Source organism: Pelobates fuscus, chromosome 4 (assembly GCF_036172605.1).
Source record: "Pelobates fuscus isolate aPelFus1 chromosome 4, aPelFus1.pri, whole genome shotgun sequence".
NCBI classification, from domain to species: domain Eukaryota; kingdom Metazoa; phylum Chordata; class Amphibia; order Anura; family Pelobatidae; genus Pelobates; species Pelobates fuscus.
In genome coordinates, this window is record NC_086320.1 from 178358452 (window position 1) to 178379325 (window position 20874).

The 20874-nt window shown below is 44.3% G+C and overlaps 1 protein-coding gene across 2 annotated transcripts in view; it reads left to right on the plus strand.

Annotated features, from left to right (window-relative positions):
* The window catches only part of PIGN (phosphatidylinositol glycan anchor biosynthesis class N), a 360977-nt gene that overhangs the window by 204558 nt on the left and 135545 nt on the right, over positions 1–20874 (plus strand). For both annotated transcript variants that reach the window (XM_063450558.1, XM_063450559.1), the window contains 2 exons: positions 474–582; positions 13720–13822. In XM_063450558.1, coding sequence (XP_063306628.1) covers positions 474–582; positions 13720–13822 — 212 coding nt within the window. The remainder of the gene's footprint in view (positions 1–473; positions 583–13719; positions 13823–20874) is intronic.

Genomic DNA, 20874 nt, shown 5'->3' on the forward strand with positions numbered 1-20874 from the left:
CTTTCGCGAAACACTGTGGCTATGAAAACATTATTATTTTTTTTTATTTTTTTTTTTACTCTTCATAAAACCCAGAGTTAAGATGCTGAGTGACTTGCAAAACACTGTTTATTGGGGGAACATGAGTGAAAAAAAACCTAATGGTTCTTGCTTCTTAAAGAACATATTTACTTGTAGTTTTCATTTCACATAGTTGGTGAGAAAGAGAAACATGCGAGATACCAGAGTAATAATCACTACTCATCTCCTGTGGTAAATGAGAAATGACAGCAGTGTCAGAATATAGGCTATAAAACATTTACATCATGCGCTGTTAAAGCGCAATTTATATTTGAATTGCTCTTTTTCAGTCAAAACATAACATAGTGCCTTACTGTGTTCTCTGATGACACATCATTTTTAATGAAATCATAAACAAACTGGAAAGTCTGCCATGCACGTCCAATGTTCACCATGCTCTGCTTTCTTTTCAGGTGCTGAGTCTTGCCGTTTCCACATATGTTGTGAGTAGCACCCATGCCAGCCTAGCCATCAAACAAGGGGTTCCTCTGATTAATCACATAGTCAGCTGGGCAACATTAGGTATGGCATCAATAGCTTTATGTCTGCATATTCCAACTGCATGTCTCAATATCACAATATTATGGGAAGAAGAGTAGTGCAAATGTAACAAACCTTATGCCCACATATATAAATATAATCATGGCGCTGAAAATGGTGGTGTCATGTCTACAGAACAATACGCATGAGATTTAATTAGTAGCCCCGAATAATTTGAACAAAAAAATATTTTTGTTGATCACTTGCAGTGATATATATTGGCGTGTGAAATGTAGGGTTACCATTTGCAAATTTAAAGGGACACTATAGTCACCAGAACAACTACAGCTTATTGTATTTGTTCTGGTGAGTATAATCATTCCCTTCAGGCTTTTTTGCAGTAAACACTGTTTTTTTTTTTTTTTGTTTTTTTTAAATTCTTTATTTTTGAATGCAGAATTAGTTACAGGCGTAAGCAGTGATATGTTCAGAGTTACATAGCATTTTAAACATTGGGTACATGTAAGCAATAGGTACTGCACTTTTTTTTTTTTCAAAACAAAACAAGATCAGTAGTTAGGTAGTTTATGGCTAGATGTCGATGTACATATTTTAAACAGTTAACTTTCATTCTATGCTGGTTTATTCAGGTTCTAACCGCTGTATTTGCACTATGCTATAAGAAGCTGTCTATTACAAAAAGTCATGCTGTGGCTGAATAGTTGTCTTCAGTATTAACGCTTAAATGGTTTCTTCTGCTTATAACAAAGAAGGATTTATTGCTATAATGGTTCACCAGCTTGTCAGGTGTATTAGATCTTTTTGTTAAATAACATGAGGTATAGGGGGTTTATGTGGAGGTAGTGCATGGTACGTTTCAGGTGATATAAGTTTCATAGGGTGGTCATGCTGCTCCGTGGAGCAGATGGCTGTTCAGTACCTATGCGATACGTGCCTTTTCCTACCTCGTCTATGTCTTTAGTGATTCGGTCATGTTGGATGTTTCGTGCTAAGGGGGGGGCAGAGTATAGAAGATGGTACGTAGCTCTGATGGTGTGCCATGGTGTGCTAACAGTAATATTGGACGTCGCTTCTATGTCTCTGCTATGAACTTTGTGCGTACGTTAGTTGAGCATTTAGTGTCACTGTTTTTAGGGCTCACTTTTGTGTGGCCACTGCTCCCTAAGATGGGTCGTTTATTGCATGCTTGATCGGTCACTAGGTTTGGGGGGGAAGGGAGAGGGGGATTAAAACGAAAAATAGTAGTAGGTCAAGTGGGGTGGTGGGGGAGGTAGGGAGGGCCAGGGAGGGATCGACACCGTTCCATGGGGGTTTGCCGCAGGTAGGTAGAGTGTTTTACTGTGTGTGTCCTATCCGGTAAAGCTCGAGCCTCGATACGGTGTTCATGGGTCTCAGCGGTTCGTGTAGTCTTCCCATGGCTCCCATGTTTTTATGAATAGCGGGTAGGTGTCCCTGACTTGTGCCGTGAGCCTATCCATGAGATGGGCTTCCTTTATGTTCTGTGTTACTCTGTCTATGTGGGGCATATCTGTGTGTAGCCATGTCTGTGCCATGGCTCTCCTGGCTGCTAGGTTGATTTTATTGAGGAGTTTTTGTTCTCTGTGTGTGAGTTCGTCTAATGGTTTTGCTATGAGGAATGTCCCTGGCTCAGGATGTATAGGTTTGTGTAGTACTGCTGCTAGTAGTGTGGCGATGTTTTCCCAGAAGCTTTTCGCTTTAGGGCAGTCCCACCACATGTGGAAGTAGGTTCCCTTCCCCCCACACCCCCTCCAGCATGTGTCTGTTGTTGTTTTCCCCATTCTGTATTGTTTGACTGGCGTGGTGTACCACCTCATGAGTGTTTTATAGCATTGCTCCTGGTGTAGGACGCAGATGGAAGACTTCGCCGCCGCCTCCCATATGTCTTGCCAGTCCCCGCTTTCCGGTGGGTTTTGCAGTTCCGCTTCCCACTGTGCCACATATGTGGGTGTCTGTGTGTCGGCTGTTGGTGCACTCAGTTGGGTATACAATTGCGTTATGTGGCCGGCCCGTGGTGCTTCCCTGGCGCACAATGTTTCGAAGAAGGTCATCTTGGCCATAGCTGCCTTGCGGATGTGTGGTTTTCTGGCGAAGTCTCTAAGTTGGATATACCTAAAATAGTCTCTGGTGCCTAAGGGGGCCAGCGTTTTTAGGTTGTCAAAGGATCGGAATGTGCCCTCTTGGTATAGCTGATGGTACCTCTGAATACCCGTATCCTCTATGTTTCGGAAGTCCCTAGCCGTGAGGCCGGGTGGAAAAGCTTTGTTTCTGAGGTATGGGGTGAGGGGTGACGTCGGGTGGGATAGAGCATATGTGTCCTGGCATCCCATATCCTGGTGGAGTTCAGGATAGCTGGGCAGGTTGTGCTTAGTGCAGGTCTGTCTGTACGGGGTACCCATATCCAGTATTGTGGGAGGTCGGTATTCATGAGCCCGGTTTCTAGGTCTACCCATCTGTGTGTGTCAGGCGGTGAGTGCCATTCTATGACTTGCGCTAACTGGGCGGAGAGGTAATAAAGATAGAGGTTGGGCAGGCCTAGGCCGCCCTTGCTTTTGGGGGTGTATAGCGTCTGTCTTGCTATTCTGTGCCGTTTGCGTGCCCAGATGAAGTCGTCTATCGCTGTTTGCAACGGTTTTTGGTCCCCCTTAGTTACCTTGATCGGGAGTGCTTGGAAGATGAATAGCAGTCGGGGGAGGAGGTTCATTTTGACACTGTGTAATCTGCCAATCCACGAGATGGGTTTTTCGTGCCATCTATCGAGATCTCTCATGAGGGTGTTTATGATTCTTTGGTGGTTCTCTTTATATAGGTCATTGGGGTTGACGGTTAGTGTAACCCCTAGGTATTTAACTGGTCTGGGGCATATGTTTAGGTTCGTCGCTTGTTGGAGTCTTGTACTATCCGTCGCTGTCATCCCTATCGGCATGCCGACCGATTTGTCAAGGTTTATCTTATATCCCGATACCTGGCTGAAGTAGTTTGAGGAGGTGTGCGGTCGAGCTGGCTGGGTTAGTGAGGGTGAGGAGTACGTCATCCGCGTACGCAGATACCTTGAACTCTTCCGTGGCTATTTTGATGCCCGTTATCTGCTGGTGTGACCTTATGAGGTGTAGCAAAGGTTCTAGGGCCAGTATGAAGAGGAGCGGGGGGAGGGGGCATCCCTGACGTGTGCCATTTGTAAGCTTAAATAGTCTCGGTGTTGCGTTTGGTATCACGGCCTGTGCCCTCGGGTTAGTGTATAGGGCTTTTACAGCTGTTATATAGAATTCAGGCATCTGCAACCTTCGCAGAAGCGCAAACATGTAGTGCCATTGGACTCGATCGAGCGCCTTCTCCGCGTCCAGGGAAAGGACCAGAGAAGGCGTCCGATTTTCCCCCGCCCACCATATAAGATCCGTAGCTCGTCTCGTGTTTTCGTATAGCTGCCTAGTGGGTACAAAGCCCACTTGGTCCGCGTGAATACATTTGGTTAGTATGGGGTTTAGTCTATTTGCAAGTATTTTAGCATAGACCTTTATGTCGAAATTGATGAGTGAAATTGGACGGTAGTTGGCTACCTGTGTGTCATCTCTGCCCAGTTTGGGGATTAGTACGATATTTGCCGTTGCTAAGTCTTGGTTGGGCGCGTCTCCCTCCGTCCACCACGTGTACATATTGGCTAGATGGGGTACTAAGTCTTCCTTGTATGTTTTGTAGTACGCCCCATCATAGCCGTCAGGACCTGGGGCCTTGTTTCCCTTCAGGCCTGTGATCGCTCTTTCAATTTCCTCTTCGTGGATGGGGTCCTGTAGCGGTGCTGTTATGTCTGCCGATAGGCGTGGGAGCTGGGCTCGGTCTAGGAATGTGTCTACAATGGTAGTGTAGTGTTCGTTATGCGCTGTCAGCGTGGGAGAGTGGTTATATACCGCCGTGAAGAAGTTCGTGAATTCATCGTTTATGTCTTTGGGGGTAGTGAGTAGTTTGCCCTGTTTGTCTTTCAGAGCGGTGATCATGGTGGTTGCAGTCTTAGGCCTGAGGGCTCGAGCTAGGAGTGTGTCCATTTTGTTGGACTTCTGTTGTGAGTTCTTTACTGACATCGTCAAGCATCAGTTCCCTAATCAGGTGTCTAGTGTCTTTCAATTCTTTGGACTGTCTGTTTATGACGCAGTTCTATTTTGCGCAATTGTGTTTGGAGGTCTGCTAGTCGTTTACTTCGTTCCCTTTTTAGTCGGGTGGCTATTTTTATGAGGAGTCCGCGGATTACGGTCTTGTGAGCTGCCCATAGAGTCGTCGGGGAGACGTCTGGGGTAGCGTTGGTCTGAAAGTATTGTGTAATTTCTTTTTGGATTTCGTCCTTGACCTGTGAGTTTCTGAGTAGTGATGCATTCAGTCTCCATCTCCACGGCGTGTGGGTGCCTGGGGTTTTGAGTGTAAGAGCTATATCTGCGTGGTCTGACCACGATATGGGGTTGATCGCCGTCGATTGAGTCCAATGCATGCCTGTTTGGTTTGTGAGGAAGAAATCTATTCTGGAGTAGGTGGTGTGTGCCGCCGAGTAGAATGTATAGTCCTGTTCCCCTGGGTGCTGGAGCCTCCAGGGGTCCAGCAGCCCATTGTGTCGTATGAAGTTATGTAGGAGTTTGTCTTGTCCCCCCCTGTTCTGTGATCTGGGGAGGCGGGGTCCTCCGCTTCTGTCGGAGGCCGGGCAGGGTGTAGCGTTCCAGTCCCTACCCCAGGATGAGTATCCCCCTCGGGAGCTTCCTAATCAGTGTTTCGAGATCTGTCCAGAACTGCGGGGAAGGGGTGTTCGGAGCGTATATATTTATGAGGTGGTAAACATTAGCGTGCATTGTTCCCGAAAGCACCATGTACCGGCCCTCCGCGTCCGTTTGTACCTCGTGGATTTGCATGGGACAGCGTTTGTGTATGAGTGTTTCGACCCCGTTTTTTTTGTATGGTGCCCTGGATGCGTAGGCCTTAGTATATATGTGATTTGTTAGTTGTATCTTCGAAGCGCGTGGTATGTGCGTTTCTTGGATGAAGGTGATGTCAGCGCGTTGCCTGTTAATTTCCCTTAAAAGGAGCCTGCGCTTGTTAGGGGCGTTCAGCCCGTTAACATTCAAGGATGTTAGTTAGAGTTCCATGTTTGGTTAGTGTGGGGTGCGATGTGCGGCTTACTCGTCTCTTGGTGAGGCAGTTGTGGTTCAGTGGCGTGTGTTTTAGAGTTCCGCCAACTGTCTGTCCCCAGCGAGTGTCGATCCCTCCGCTGGCTGGCGGGGAAGGGAGGGGGTGGGGGGGATTGGGTACGGAAGGTGTCCGAGATATGCAGGTACGGCAGTGGGCTGCAGTCAGTCCACTATCCGATGAAGGAAAAGAGAAAAAAAAACTATATACAAAGTAGTACTCTGCAGGTACTTAGTACTGCAAATTTATCAAAAATTTGACAATGCTAGATCGCAAGTCCGGGTCTTACCTATCGCCAGGAGCCAGTGGGGTGTGCTCCCACCGCGCTGAGTTGTGTTCCTCTCGCGGGGTGGAGGCTCAGCTGCCTAGCACCCTGGCGAGACCCATATGTATATTTTACAACCAATGCTGCTCTATCCGATCGGTCGGCCTCCTGTCGGGGGTGGGGGTGGTGGGGTGTCATAGTCTCCTCTTTGTGTGTCATGCCTCATCGTCCCGGGGTAGGGTGTCAGCCTGTGCAAGGGGGGTCTAGTGGTGGGATGTTAATTCATAGAGCGGGTCAGCCTCTTTACCGTCCCCTGTCTTCGTCCCCAGCTGAGCTGTTGTCCATCTGCCCCACATGTCAGCGGGGCCCCAACCTCCAGGGCATGTCCCTTTTATTTTATTTTTATTTTTATCTTCTTTTGTTTGTTTGTTTGTATTGTTTTTGTGTCTTTTTTTTATTTATTTATTTATTTATTTTCCCTCCCTGGGGGGGTTGGTTTGTGCCCTGTCTGCCTTTCTTTCTGACAGTGTTTTCTCATGGGGTGTTTATGTCTCAGCGTCCGGTATGCTCCCTGTCTGTCCAGTCCTCTGCAGGGAGCCCAGAAGCCTGTGTGGTAGTTACATCGCGCGGTTTGAGCGCTGGGTCGCCCCTGCTTTATATGGGAGTCTACATAGCTTGCTAGTGTGGATGTCTGGTGTAGCCTGATATCTGGGTGGTGGGCCAGTTAAGGGCCTCAGAGGTGTGCCAGCTACCTGGTCTATTGCCGCCTCAGTTCGTGTGCTCCCCTAGGTGGACGTGCCCTCCTGCCTTTTCCCCCCTTCAAACGGCCCATGGCGGGCTTCGCTATCTGCTTGCTGGGTGTATTAGCCATATTTCTGGTGCTCTATGTCAGCCCACCAGTGTCCTCGGTAACAACATGTCCCCCGAGCCTCCTCCCCCCTCCCCCATCGTGTCCCATTCCCCTGTGAGGCAAAATCGGTCTCCGCTCCCATTCACAGTAGTAATTAATTATTTTCTATGCTAGCTGAAACAGGTATAACATGCAAACTGTGCACTTAAGAGATTTGAAATAAATAAAAAAAAAAAAAAGAAAACACATTAAAAATCAATATGGTTAGCTTGCGTGCATATGAGTCCCCTGGAGTGTCCATCTCCCACCGCCACGGGATCAATTGGAACTATTGCTCTGCTCTTCCCAGGATGCGGGCAGTAGGGCTTATGTCGTCTGCGCCATGTGTGGGCATCTGCAGGTCATCTGGAGCTTCGATGTTAAGGTCTCTTAAGAATGCCCTCGCGTCTGCTGTCGGCAGCAGGACCGTCGGTCTGGGGCCGTTGAACGCGATGATCTTGAAGTGGTAGCCCCAGGCGAAGCGAACCCCTTTCTCTCTCAGCAAGTCTGTGATCGGCTTCCATTCCTTCCAGCGCTGCAGCGTGGACGGGGCGACATCTTGATACAGTTGGAGTGTCGTACCTTCCCACGTGTAAGGCTGTTGCCTGCTCTGTTTCAGGATCGCCTCTTTCGTTTTGAAATGGTGCCACTTCATTATGACATCCCTGGGTGGGCTGTTGCTGGGTCCCTTGGCTCTCAGGGCACGATGCATTCTTTCTACTTGCCAGAGCTGATCAGGGATGTTGGGCAGTCCCTGGCGGAGGCATGCCACCAAGATGGTTTCCAGGTCTGCATCCTCCACCGTTTCAGGCAGGCCCCTGATCCGTAAGTTGTTGCGCCTGGCCCTGTTTGAAAGGTCTTCCAGCTCCAGTTCTAGGTCTGCAATCCGGTGCTGCATGGCGTTGGTAAGTTTTGTTGCTCCATTGTAGGCAGTGGTTACTTGGGCCATGTGCTTCTCCATAGCCGAGGTGCGGGCCCCAATGGCGGCAATCTCCGCTTTCACTTCCGCCGTGGAGCGGGCTATTTCTGCCGCCAAAAACCCCTTGGTTTCTGCCAGCGATTTCAGTATCGCGGTGCCGGAGACATCTCCGACAGTATCGGGCATTGTTGCAGGGCTGTCCGCCTCCGTGGGAGGTGTGCTGGCTTGCGAGCCGCGTGCAGCAGGCCTGTGAGTAGATAGCATGTCCGCTATAGATATTGCCTCCTTCTGGCCCTTCTTTGTCGATTTGCGGTTGGACATCCATGTATAGGGAACGGGTCCGGTTCTGCCGTGTGCGGAGTCACTGTTTTGGGTCACCAGCCTTGGTTGTAGCGTTTTTATGGGTCTCGGGTGCGGAGCTCTGAGTCTAGGCGGCCATCTCGGTCGGCAGTCAAAACCACGCCCCACTGTTTTGTTTTTTTCCCAGAGAAAATGCAGTGTTTACATTATAGCCTAGGGATACCTCCATTAGCCACTCCCTAGATGGCTATTGCAGGACCTTTTTGGGTCAGCACTGCCATTCAGAGGCTCCACCCTCTGCATGGAGACAGTGAACTTTCCTCTTAGAGATGCTCGTGCTCGCTCTGCCCCTGATCTGCCTCCTTGACAAGCTTAGCCAATCCAGTGCTTTCCTATGGAAAAAGCATTGATATTGGCTCAGATCACCACTTCTGATGATGTCAGCCAAGCAGGCAGATCAGGGGCAGAGCCAGCAGCAAAAACTGGAATAAAGGGTGGGGGGGGGGGGGGAGGATAGAAGGTGTTTTTCAAACTACAGGGAGTGCAGAATTATTAGGCAAATTAGTATTTTGACCACATCATCCTCTTTATGCATGTTGTCTTACTCCAAGCTGTATAGGCTTGAAAGCCTACTACCAATTAAGCATATTAGGTGATGTGCATCTCTGTAATGAGAAGGGGTGTGGTCTAATGACATCAACACCCTATATCAGGTGTGCATAATTATTAGGCAACTTCCTTTCCTTTGGCAAAATGGGTCAAAAGAAGGACTGGACAGGCTCAGAAAAGTCAAAAATAGTGAGATATCTTGCAGAGGGATGCATCACTCTTAAAATTGCAAAGCTTCTGAAGCGTGATCATCGAACAATCAAGCGTTTCATTCAAAATAGTCAACAGGGTCGCAAGAAGCGTGTGGAGAAACCAAGGCGCAAAATAACTGCCCATGAACTGAGAAAAGTCAAGCGTGCAGCTGCCAAGATGCCACTTGCCACCAGTTTGGCCATATTTCAGAGCTGCAACATCACTGGAGTGCCCAAAAGCACAAGGTGTGCAATACTCAGAGACATGGCCAAGGTAAGAAAGGCTGAAAGACGACCACCACTGAACAAGACACACAAGCTGAAACGTCAAGACTGGGCCAAGAAATATCTCACGGTTTTATGGACTGATGAAATGAGAGTGAGTCTTGATGGGCCAGATGGATGGGCCCGTGGCTGGATTGGTAAAGGGCAGAGAGCTCCAGTCCGACTCAGACGCCAGCAAGGTGGAGGTGGAGTACTGGTTTGGGCTGGTATCATCAAAGATGAGCTTGTGGGGCCTTTTCGGGTTGAGGATGGAGTCAAGCTCAACTCCCAGTCCTACTGCCAGTTTCTGGAAGACACCTTCTTCAAGCAGTGGTACAGGAAGAAGTCTGCATCCTTCAAGAAAAACACGATTTTCATGCAGGACAATGCTCCATCACACGCGTCCAAGTACTCCACAGCTTGGCTGGCAAGAAAGGGTATAAAAGAAGAAAATCTAATGACATGGCCTCCTTGTTCACCTGATCTGAACCCCATTGAGAACCTGTGGTCCATCATCAAATGTGAGATTTACAAGGAGAGAAAACAGTACACCTCTCTGAACAGTGTCTGGGAGGCTGTGGTTGCTGCTGCACGCAATGTTGATGGTGAACAGATCAAAACACTGACAGAATCCATGGATGGCAAGCTTTTGAGTGTCCTTGCAAAGAAAGGTGACTATATTGGTCACTGATTTGTTTTTGTTATGTTTTTGAATGTCAGAAATTTATATTTGTGAATGTTGAGATGTTATATTGGTTTCACTGGTAAAAATAAATAATTGAAATGGGTATATATTTGTTTTTTGTTAAGTTGCCTAATAATTATGCACAGTAATAGTCACCTGCACACACAGATATCCCCCTAAAATAGCTATAACTAAAAACAAACTGAAAAACTACTTCCAAAAATATTCAGCTTTGATATTAATTAGTTTTTGGGGTTCATTGAGAACATGGTTGTTGTTCAATAATAAACTTAATCCTCAAAAATACAACTTTCCTAATAATTCTGCACTCCCTGTATAGGATCAGGAATACATGTTAGTGTTCCTGACCCTATAGTGTTCCTTTAAGCTTGTTTTCCTTTTCAGGTTTGCATGTTATGATATGTAAGAATGTCAGACTGAGCTATACTGGGACAAAAATACAACTGAATGGTAATGGTGTATTTTATTTTATCAAACTTTTCTCACTACTTCTCACTTATGTTCAGCATAATCACTCTGTTCAGAATAACCACTCAGTGCCGAGAGAATGTAATGTATCGTTGTATCATACCTCTCCAGCACTGTATTAGAATGTGGGAAACTCTTCTAATAGATCATGCAGAGAGAGCATGCTATCTTGTAGTCTATACTGCAGGAGCCTATAGACAAGTCTAGTACCAAGTGGGCAATAAACTGAGGATTCCAAGGTGTACTACTACTAGTGACCGTGAATCCTGTCTTTCCTCTTTGAAGCTACTTGCTAAATGGTCAGACAGCTGTAATTAAAAACAGAAAGAACTGCAACTAGTTCAATTCAGGTGAGGCTTCTGAATGCACTATGCACCTGCCTTCGCTTCTCCCTCTATATCTGGATATGAGATTGTCTTCTGGAGGCTCAATGATTAGTCCCTCTTCACCCAGTCTATTGTGAGTGGTGAGGTGGAAGGAACCAGTACTGGGCTTTTGCCTGCAAATACATTCTTCTTTCACCCACTATGCGATATAGACTAATCAATATTAGACCCTTGTGTATGGAAATTACCCTTATCTCTTCTTCAACCCCCTATGTCATGTGGATACTTGCAGAGCAAATATTGCAAGGTCAAGGTCATGAAATCTGCATCATTTATTTCTACACAATATCACTATAAATGTTTATTGCAAAGGTTCTCAATCAGAATCAGGTCCTTTTAATCAGAAAAATTTAAACAGATTGCCTTGGTCCTTGATGTGGACAACATTTTTTTTTTCAGTTTGTGTAGGCTGTGAACAAAGGATTTACTCATCTGCTTTTGGATATGCATTAGCTATGGGGTCAACCAATGCCAGAAGGTATAACAAATTTGGCGAGTGATATTGCATCGTGCACCCGTAATGTATTTCCCACATCTGGATAGCTTAGAGCAAAAACTGTTATGGAAAAAAAACTTCTGAGTCTGAAGATTACAGCAGAAATACTCAATTAATCAGCCTTAACATAGCATTGAGTTTTCTTCTCTAGAAATTACTTGGCATATGTAAAAAGGGAGAAGAAGAAACTGCGTGAAAATCATTAGTAAGGGCTTATGGGATATTTAAATGAATATAAGATGGTAAAGTTAGAAAATGATCTCGGGTAATGTGGGATTAGGTTACAGATTTTATGATTGATACAAGCAAGGTTTTGACCATTGAGGGATGCAAATGATTCCCTATTGATAAATCAAATCGCAATAAGCCAATAGAATTCTTTTTAGCTCAGATTACTCTTAATCCTGACCTTTTGACTTCTATGAATTCCAAATTTCATATTGGGAAAAGTAATAATTTTCCTCTTGACCAGTGAGATCTTGGAACATTCCATCCGTATCACAACAGATACAGCCATAACTAAATAGAAAAACATTGTTTTCAAAATGAATTCACACATAAACATAATAGCCAAGGCCTCTATCCTTGATTGATTTTTGTGCAATCCCAAAATAACAGTGGGAACCACACAAGATGGATTGCTGAGCAGTTACATATTAAGCTAGAGCTGAGCGTGCAGGATTTCCTAGCTTGGAAGTAAGCTTTTTGTTTGTTTGTTTGTTTTTACCAACTTAAACAGACATCAGTTGCTAAAGGTTTTGAACCATATATATTTTTTCTTTATATTACCTGTAACACATCAATTGTTTTATATATATATATATATATATATATATATATATATATATATATATATATATATATATATATATGAAACCAAGAGGGCTGCACTCACCTGAACATGCATACATTATAGGGTGCTGCTGGGGCCAAAATAAAAAAAATACAAAATCCAGCGCAGTCGCTTATTCACTAAACAGTGATTTCAAATCAGATTGTAATAGTTTTATTTAAAAACACCTCACCTAGGCAAAAAATAATGGGTGTTTAGTTACATTATATGATCATATATTGCATAAGCCTTCCACAACGTCAATGTACCCCATTCTTGGCAGTACATAAAATCTCACCATAATATGTTAGACAGAACAGACATGATATGTACAATCCATTCCACTTAGTGTCTTTACTTTGCTTGATCTACCTGTTATTTCAGTGGGCCTATCATGTTTTCCAATTCCATTTTACAGTGTCACTCAACTATATTTTTAGATGGCTGTTGTTCCAAATATAATGTATACATTGATCCCCATAGAGGATAAATAAGTCATGTTGGGGAGCTTCCAATGGCATAACCCACAGAGCATTGGAGCATAGTAACTAATTCCGAAGAACCCCTACTAAAAGAGGAAAAATGGAAACGAGCAAGTCCTTATAAAATAATAAGGATAGTGTATTCAAAATTGGACAAAGTATCGTTTTTTTTGTAACAGTCCACTTTGCTATTTTTGTAAGGATCAATTGTGGTTTATATTGCTGAGTTATTTACCTTTGTGGGATTATAAACATATTTCTTTCCTATATTCACTGTGAAGACTGAGATCTAATTTGGAGACTCCATATGTATATATTTTCTTTTGTTAGGTGACGGGTTTATTATTATTTTTCACTGAATATTTGAGTCATTTAATACATAGTGATGATACCAGTGAAATAGTGCAAATCTAAAATAAAATGTCCCTATATAAAAACGTATAAAATGCAACTTAAAATAACTTATCTAGTCTCAAAATTATTCAACCCTCTGAATAAAATCCCTCACAACAGCACAAATATTCAAAAAAGGGATTCATTAGTTGCATCAGGTGTGCTTGAGCTGTAACATTTACAAATACCTGAAATGGCTGGGGGATTGTAGAGTGTCATGTTTGACTGCATGTTAGAAATAGGGCTAAGTCAAAAGGTCCACAGACAACACATGTTTTTCATATTTGTGCTGTTGTGAGGACTTTTATTCAGGGAGTTGAATAATTTTAAGACTGGATAAGTCCTTATAAGTTGTATTTCCACATGAATTGTTTGTTGTGTTGGCTATTTCATTGCTTTTATTTGATTTGTTCTTTTGTAACAGCTGAAAGTCTATAAATGGGGATTGAATAATTTTGATTACAACGTATGTGTATATGCATAAATAATAAGTGGTTCCTTAATACACTAAAATGCCTGGCTTTGCATATGTATAAATCGTTGATGCTATGCACTGTGAAGAAGCAGCATATTTGTGCAGCACTAGTGGGTAATATACAGTTTTCTTTAAATATATAAAATATAAAGTTGCATTCTGTTATTGTGATAGTACATTAAAAATGATGTACAATAAGCACACGTATCAGTAGAACTTGCCATTCATCCATTTTGATGTCTGATTTTCATGTTTGTATATTTGCAAATAAGACATAATGATTTCATTCTGTTTTCTTGTAGCATCTGCCTTGGCTGTGCCGCTGCTTAGTACCACCTTTCTGTTCCAGAGGCTTCTTTGCATATTTATTTCTTTTGTATCCACATACCTGTTGCTGAGCACCGGGTAATTGTCCATTTTAATGTAGTAATCAGTTGCTTATTATGTATAGTATAAGTTATGATCCATATTCTATTAAATTGTGCAGTTAGTAAATAGAAACATTTACCTAAAATTCAATAAATAAAAAAGGTTTTCCAGCACTTTCTATAATGTTACTAGGCAGCTAGGACACCACAAGCCAGAGTCTCTTCTTTCTGATAAAGAAAGGGGGTCACAGCACCTAGTGAGTGTCTTCTGATCCAGATGGTGCTCAGTGCATATAAAAGAACAGGAGACACAATATAGTATAGTGGTGTAGCGGTACTTACCCTTTCCAGGGGCCAGCCGGGGTCCTCTGTTCAAGTCGTGCGCGGTCCTGCTGCTGCACGAGCCGCGCGCGGCTCATCCGATGGCTGCAACAGGAAGGCGGGCAGTGACCGCAAGAAGCGGTCACGTGTCCCGCCTGACTCTAAGAGCGCGCCACGGGTCTCGGGCGGGCTCTTAAAGGAACAGTGGGAGCCTAAATTGGCAAAGGCTCCCCATTGGTCCCTGTCATGCCACACTCCCCATACACTTATCTTTTGGGGGCGTGGATGTGACAGGGGTCAATCAAAATAGTTGTTAAGGCATATATACTCACCTTTTCCCTTAGTTCCTTGCCCTATCGTGGTTTCTGTTTCATGGTTTCGTGGTTTCTGTTGGGGTATATTTTCGTTACATTACGATAGGGCCAAGGACCCCTCAGACTTAGCTCAGCAGATGGCTTCTCATGAGGCTAGATTTGTAGAGCAGGATCACCGTATGGATCAGATAGCCCAGGCTCTCCAGACGCTCTTATCTAGAACTATTCCAGCAACCACACCTAACCCTCCTACACCTCTTCTTCCTGAAGTATCTACTTTGCCTAATACTTCGGCCCATTTAACACCTCCTCCTAGGTATGGAGGGGACTCTAAGACTTGCAGAGGTTTCATTAATCAAATAGAATTCCACTTTGAGATGTATCCACGTACCTTTCCCACAGATAGGTTTAAAGTGGGGTTCCTTATGCACCAACTTACCGATAAAGCACTTGAGTGGGCAAATCCTATTTGGGAGGCTAATGGACCTATGGTGCATGATTTCAATAGTTTCCTTACGTCTTTTCGTAGAACTTTTGACACAACTAAAAGGTCAAAAAATGCCGCCAGAGCATTAATGAGAATTAAACAGGGTTCTAGGTCTGTGGCTGACTATGCCATTCAGTTTCATACCCTTGCTTCACAGGTAGATTGGACCAACAATGGGTTAACTACTGCATTCATGGAAGGTTTATCTGACACTATACTGGATGAGGTAGCAGCTAGGGAGCTTCCTATTGCATTAGATGACCTTATTGACTACCTCATTGATAAATAATAGGATTTGTGACAGGCTCTATACTAAAAACAGGAATAGACGTTTGGTTACACCTATTAACCCCAGAGTTGATAAACCTGAGAGTGTTAAAGTATCTGAGGAGGAACCCATGCAATTAGGGGTTGCCAAACTCTCTGATACTGAAAAATTACATAGGAGAAGGGACGGACTCTGCCTATACTGTGGTAGGAGAGACCATATGTTAAAAGAATGTCCCTTGCTTCCGGAAAACTCTTGCACCTAAGACCTTATAGGGGACTGGCCTTGGGTGTGATATCTAAGTCTCCTAAATTGCCTCCTAATCGTTTGCTTCTCCCTGTTTCTTTGCATATGGGAAAGAGTTGCATAGCTGAGCACATACAAGCCCTGGTTGACTCCGGGGCAGCTGAAAATTTCATAGACTCTGGTTTTGTTAAGAAAAACAACATTCCCATAAGAGAGAAGGAGATACCCTTGGCCGTTGAGGCCATAGATGGTAGACCATTAAGTTTTCCAGTTGTTACTCATGAAACTGTACCGTTACACATGTATACAGGGCTTTTACACTTTGAAACCATTCGGTTCCAGGTCATCTTCACACCTCGTGTTAGGGTATCCATGGTTACGTGCTCACAATCCCATTTTCGACTGGGAGTCAGGGCAAATAAAATCATGGAGCAAAGCCTGCTACGAGTCTTGTACTATTAAAGTCACCCCTTTGAATTCTATTAATGTTCCTACTACTCCTCCTTTGTCTACTGTTATACCCCCTCAGTACTTATTTCTCAAGACTGTCTTCGATAAAAGGGAGGCTGACAAATTACCGCCTCACAGACCTTACGATTGTGCTATCGATTTATTTCCTGGCACTATACCTCCAAAGGGCAGGGTGTACCCTTTATCTGTTCAAGAAAACCATGTCATGGAGAAGTATATTAAGGAATCACTAGAAAAGGGGTTTATTAGGAGATCCCCTTCTCCGGCTGGAGCGGGGTTCTTCTTTGTATCGAAGAAAGAAGGTGATTTAAGACCGTGTATCGACTATATAGGTCTAAATCAAATCACCTTTAAAAATGCATACCCTATACCTTTAACCCCTTAAGGACCAAACTTCTGGAATAAAAGGGAATGTCATGTGTCCTTAAGGGGTTAATCACGGAATTATTTGACAGGCTCAAACATGCTACTGTATTCACTAAATTTGATCTTAGAGGTGCATACAATTTAATACGTATTAAGAAAGACCACAAATGGAAGACGGCATTCAACACTAGATCTGGCCATTACGAGTATACTGTTATGCCATTTGGTCTATGTAATGCCCCAGCAGTATTTCAAGAATTTAATAATGACGTCTTAAGGGACTTTATTCACACATTTGTAATTGTGTACTTGGATGACATATTAATATATTCTACAGATTTACACACTCATCACAGACATGTTACAATAGTTCTGAAGACCCTTCTTGCTAATGGTCTTTATTGTAAACTGGAAAAATGTCTATTTGACCAATCCAAAGTCGTTTTTGGGGTATTTGATTTCCTCTAAAGGTTTTCGTATGGATCCCCAGAATCTTTCTACTGTCATAGAATGGCCTCTACCACAAGGTTTGAAAGACATTCAGCGTTTTCTTGGTTTCTCTAACTATTATAGACGCTTTATTAAAGGTTTTTCCTGTATTGTAGCGCCTATCACCCGTATGACAAAAAAGGATGGCAATACTCGTGTCTGGTCTCCCGAGGCACTTCAGGCTTTTGAATTTCTTAAGACTACGTTCGCCTCTGCACCTATTTTACAGCATCCTGTCCCCTCACTGCCCTATATTCTTGAAGTTGATGCTTCCGATATCGGGATAGGTGCTGTCTTATCCCAAAGAGAGATGCCTGAAAAGCCATTGCATCCTTGTGGCTTCTTTTCCAAACAAATGTCCAAAGCAGAAAAGAATTATGATGTGGGTAATCGCAAACTCCTTGCTATTATTTTAGCACTTAAAGAATGGAGACATTTGTTAGAAGGAACTAAGGATTCCTTCCTCATATTTACGGATCACAAGAACCTATCCTACCTTAGTGAGGCTAAAAGATTGTCTTCTAGGCAGGCTAGGTGGTCACTGTTTTTGTCTCATTTCAATTATATTATCACCTATAGGCCAGGTGACCGCAACACTAAAGCAGACGCTCTGTCCAGACAGTTCGCAACTGCTGACAAACTGGAGATTGATGTTACTCCTGTCATTCCCCCAGACAGGATAATAGCTACTACTATTTTGTCTATTTCCTCGTCCCTCTTGCAGGCCATACAAGCGAAACAAAGCATGGCACCTAACGAGAGGCCTACTGATAAACTATTTGTTGATGTTCCCGAGAGACGGGATATTCTGTCATTGTATCATGACACTAAGACTGCTGGACATCCTGGTATTTCCAAAACGGTGTCAGCTGTTTCTCGGTATTTTTGGTGGGATTCCTTACGCATGGATGTCACCGACTAAATAGGTGCTTGTACTACTTGTGCCTGTATGAAATCTTCTCGTAGAGTTCCTTGTGGGCTGTTGCATCTGTTACCCGTTCCCGAGAGACCTTGGTCTAACCTGTCCATGGATTTTATTGTTGAATTACCCCCTTCGAATGGTAACACAGTTATCCTAATGATAGTAGATCGGTTTTCCAAGATGGCTCACTTTGTGTCTCTTCGCAAGCTGCCCACGTCTAGGGAACTGGCACTTATCTTCGCTAGAGTGGTGTTTCCGTTACATGGCATTCCTGTATCTATTGTGTCCGATAGGGGTAGCCAATTTATTTCCAGGTTCTGGAAAGCCTTTTGTTCGGAAATGGGTATTACTCTCTCATTTTCTTCCGCATACCACCCCAGTCTAATGGAGCTGCTAAACGTGCCAATCAATCTCTGGAGCAGTACCTTCATTGTTTCGTATCCCACCATCAGAACAATTGGTCTGACCTTCTTCCTTGAGCTGAGTTTGCTCGGAATAACACTACTCATGATTCTTCTGGCAAGAGTCCTTTTTATGTTGTCTATGGCCAGCATCCCGTTGTTCTTCCGGCTGCTTTCTCCTCACAGGGCATGCCAGTTCTGGATGAGCATTTGGCTGGTTCGCGTAATACTTGGGAGCAGGTTCAGCGTTCTTTGGTGGATTCCGCTTCTCGCCAGAAGGTGTAGGCTGACAAGCATCGCAGGGCGGCTCCTTCTTATGTCGTGGGGGACAGGGTTTTGCTTTCCACGCGTAATATTCGTCTCCGGGTGCCTTCTATGAAATTGGCTCCCCGCTTTATTGGTCCTTATCGTATTTTGCATAAGGTTAATCCTGTTTCGTATGCCTTGGGTCTTCCTAAGAATCTGCGTATTCCTAATGTCTTTCACACTTCGTTGTTGAAGCCTTACGTACGCAACCGCTATACCCGGCATACTCCTCCTCCCCCTCCTGTCTCTGTGAAGGGTCATGAGGAGTTTGAAGTTTCTGCCGTTCTTGACTCTCGTTTCCTTAGAGGTCGACTTCAGTACCTGGTGCATTGGAAGGGCTATGGGCCTGAGGAGCGCAGTTGGATTTCCTCTGACGCTGTTCACGCTCCTCGCCTTGTGCGTTCCTTCCATTCTCGTTTTCCTGCCAGGCCTGGCCCTCCCCGTCCGGAGGGCGTGTCCTCAGGGGGGGTACTGTAGCGGTACTTACCCTTTCCGGTCAGGGTCCTCTGTTCAAGCCGCGCATGGCTCATCCGACGGCTGCAACAGGAAGGCGGGCAGTGACCGCGAGAAGCGGTCACGTGTCCCGCCTGACTCTAAGAGCGCGCCGCGTGTCTCGCCCTCTTAAAGGGACAGTGGGAGCCTAAATTGGCAAAGGCTCCCCATTGGTCCCCGTCATGCCACACTCCCCATACACTTACCTTTTGGGGGTGTGGATGTGACAGTGGCCAATCAAAATAGTTGTTAAGGCATATATACTCACCTTTTTCCCTTAGTTCCTTGCCCTATCGTGGTTTCTGTTTCAGTTCCCTTCAGCGCTTGTTGTGTTCAGTTGTGTTCCTTCGTTCTTGACCTTGGCTTTGTTTCTGACTACGTTATCTCTTTATCCTTATCTGTTCTGTTTGCCGGCTTGCTGTTTACTGTGTACCAGACCCCGGCTAGTCCTAGTTTACACTGTCTCTTTGTGCCCTTCACCTCGGATCGCTCCTGAATCTGTACTCTCTTATATGTCGAGTCCGGACATTCTAAGGTCCGGTAGACGTATCTCCCCTCTGTGTTGTCTTCTGTTGAGTTGAATCCTGTGTGTTGGGGTATATTTTCGTTACAAGTAGGTATTTATACTTGGTGAGGAAAATATAAAAATGCACTTCTGATCAGCTCCAAATAGTAGCTCTTGGGCGGTATGATTCCCCCCCTATGGATATACTGGGGCAGCAACAATTTACGAGGAAGTGAGTCATGATCCAGATGCACTGTGTGGGAGTCCTGGTGTGGGTAGTAGCAGCTCACTGATGCAGATGTGGCATTAAAGAAATATAAAAACAGTCAATAGTGCTCACTGATAAAAAAAAAAAAAAACTCTATTCAAATAAAGTAAAAAAGAGAGGCACTCACAAAAGGAGAACAAAAATTAGGTTTTGCTCAACCCAGATAGCATAGCTGGTATAGTTCCCACCAAGGATATTTCTGGAGTCCTCTTTGATAAAATCTTCTAAAAGCAATTAGGAGGGTCCAAAATAGGCTCTTTTTTTTTTTTTTTTTTTTTTTAATTCTTTCTTTTTGTAGTGCAAGCGTAAAATACAAGCTGCTCAGGTATGCCACAACAGCATAAACAGGCAAAATTTGTTACAGGGTAATACATTGAAGTGGCATTGTTAAATCTGCACAATTTTTTTTGTTCGTAGATGATTTGTCAAACGCTGAAGAATAGGCTTAGTGAGGTTACTACAGGCTAGGTACAATTTTCTAGTTGTTTTGATATTTGTGATAGGTTATTACAAGATGAAGTCCACAAGAAGTGACACACATTGAACGATGGGTTGGGTGCATCTTTTGAGTAGTGCATATTTTGGCTATATTGATGCATAATGGAATCAGAAACGTCTAGTAACAACACGTCACATATCATTTAGCAAGAACAAACTATTTACAGATTAGATAGGGTAATACACTTATAGCTATTGGTATAATTTTAACATGCTGCTACGGTTTGTGAAACTAGCATAGACGTAAAGTTACAACTCAATACATCCTGAGGGAACTACACATTTCTCCTTAAGTGTAACGACTAGATATAGGCAAGAGAAACCCGTCAGTTTGTGTCTACATGTTAAAGCTATATGTTATGCTGGGGCTCGTGTTGCATTGTCATGCTGTGGGTATGCTTTAAACTGAACGGTAAGCTGGTTCGCTGCGTGTCAAGGGCCAACAATGGCCGCCTAAAGAGAAAAGAGAGACCTAAAACTGTGGGTACATATAACATTCTCGACTGAGTTTCGTGGGAGTTTGTGAGGGGTATGTGATGCAGAGTTATAGTGGGTACTGTGCCTGGTGTTAAGTCCAAGTCTCTGCTGGATCAACCGATGCCGTGTTGGGGTTGCGAGTGTGCTCCCAGCGGTGGTCGGTGTATTTGGTGCCAGCTCCCCGGAGTGCGAAGGCTTGCCGTCTCTGGGTCTCGTAGGAAGGCGCTGGGCGGTGAGTCATCTCTCCGTTTTGCGGCT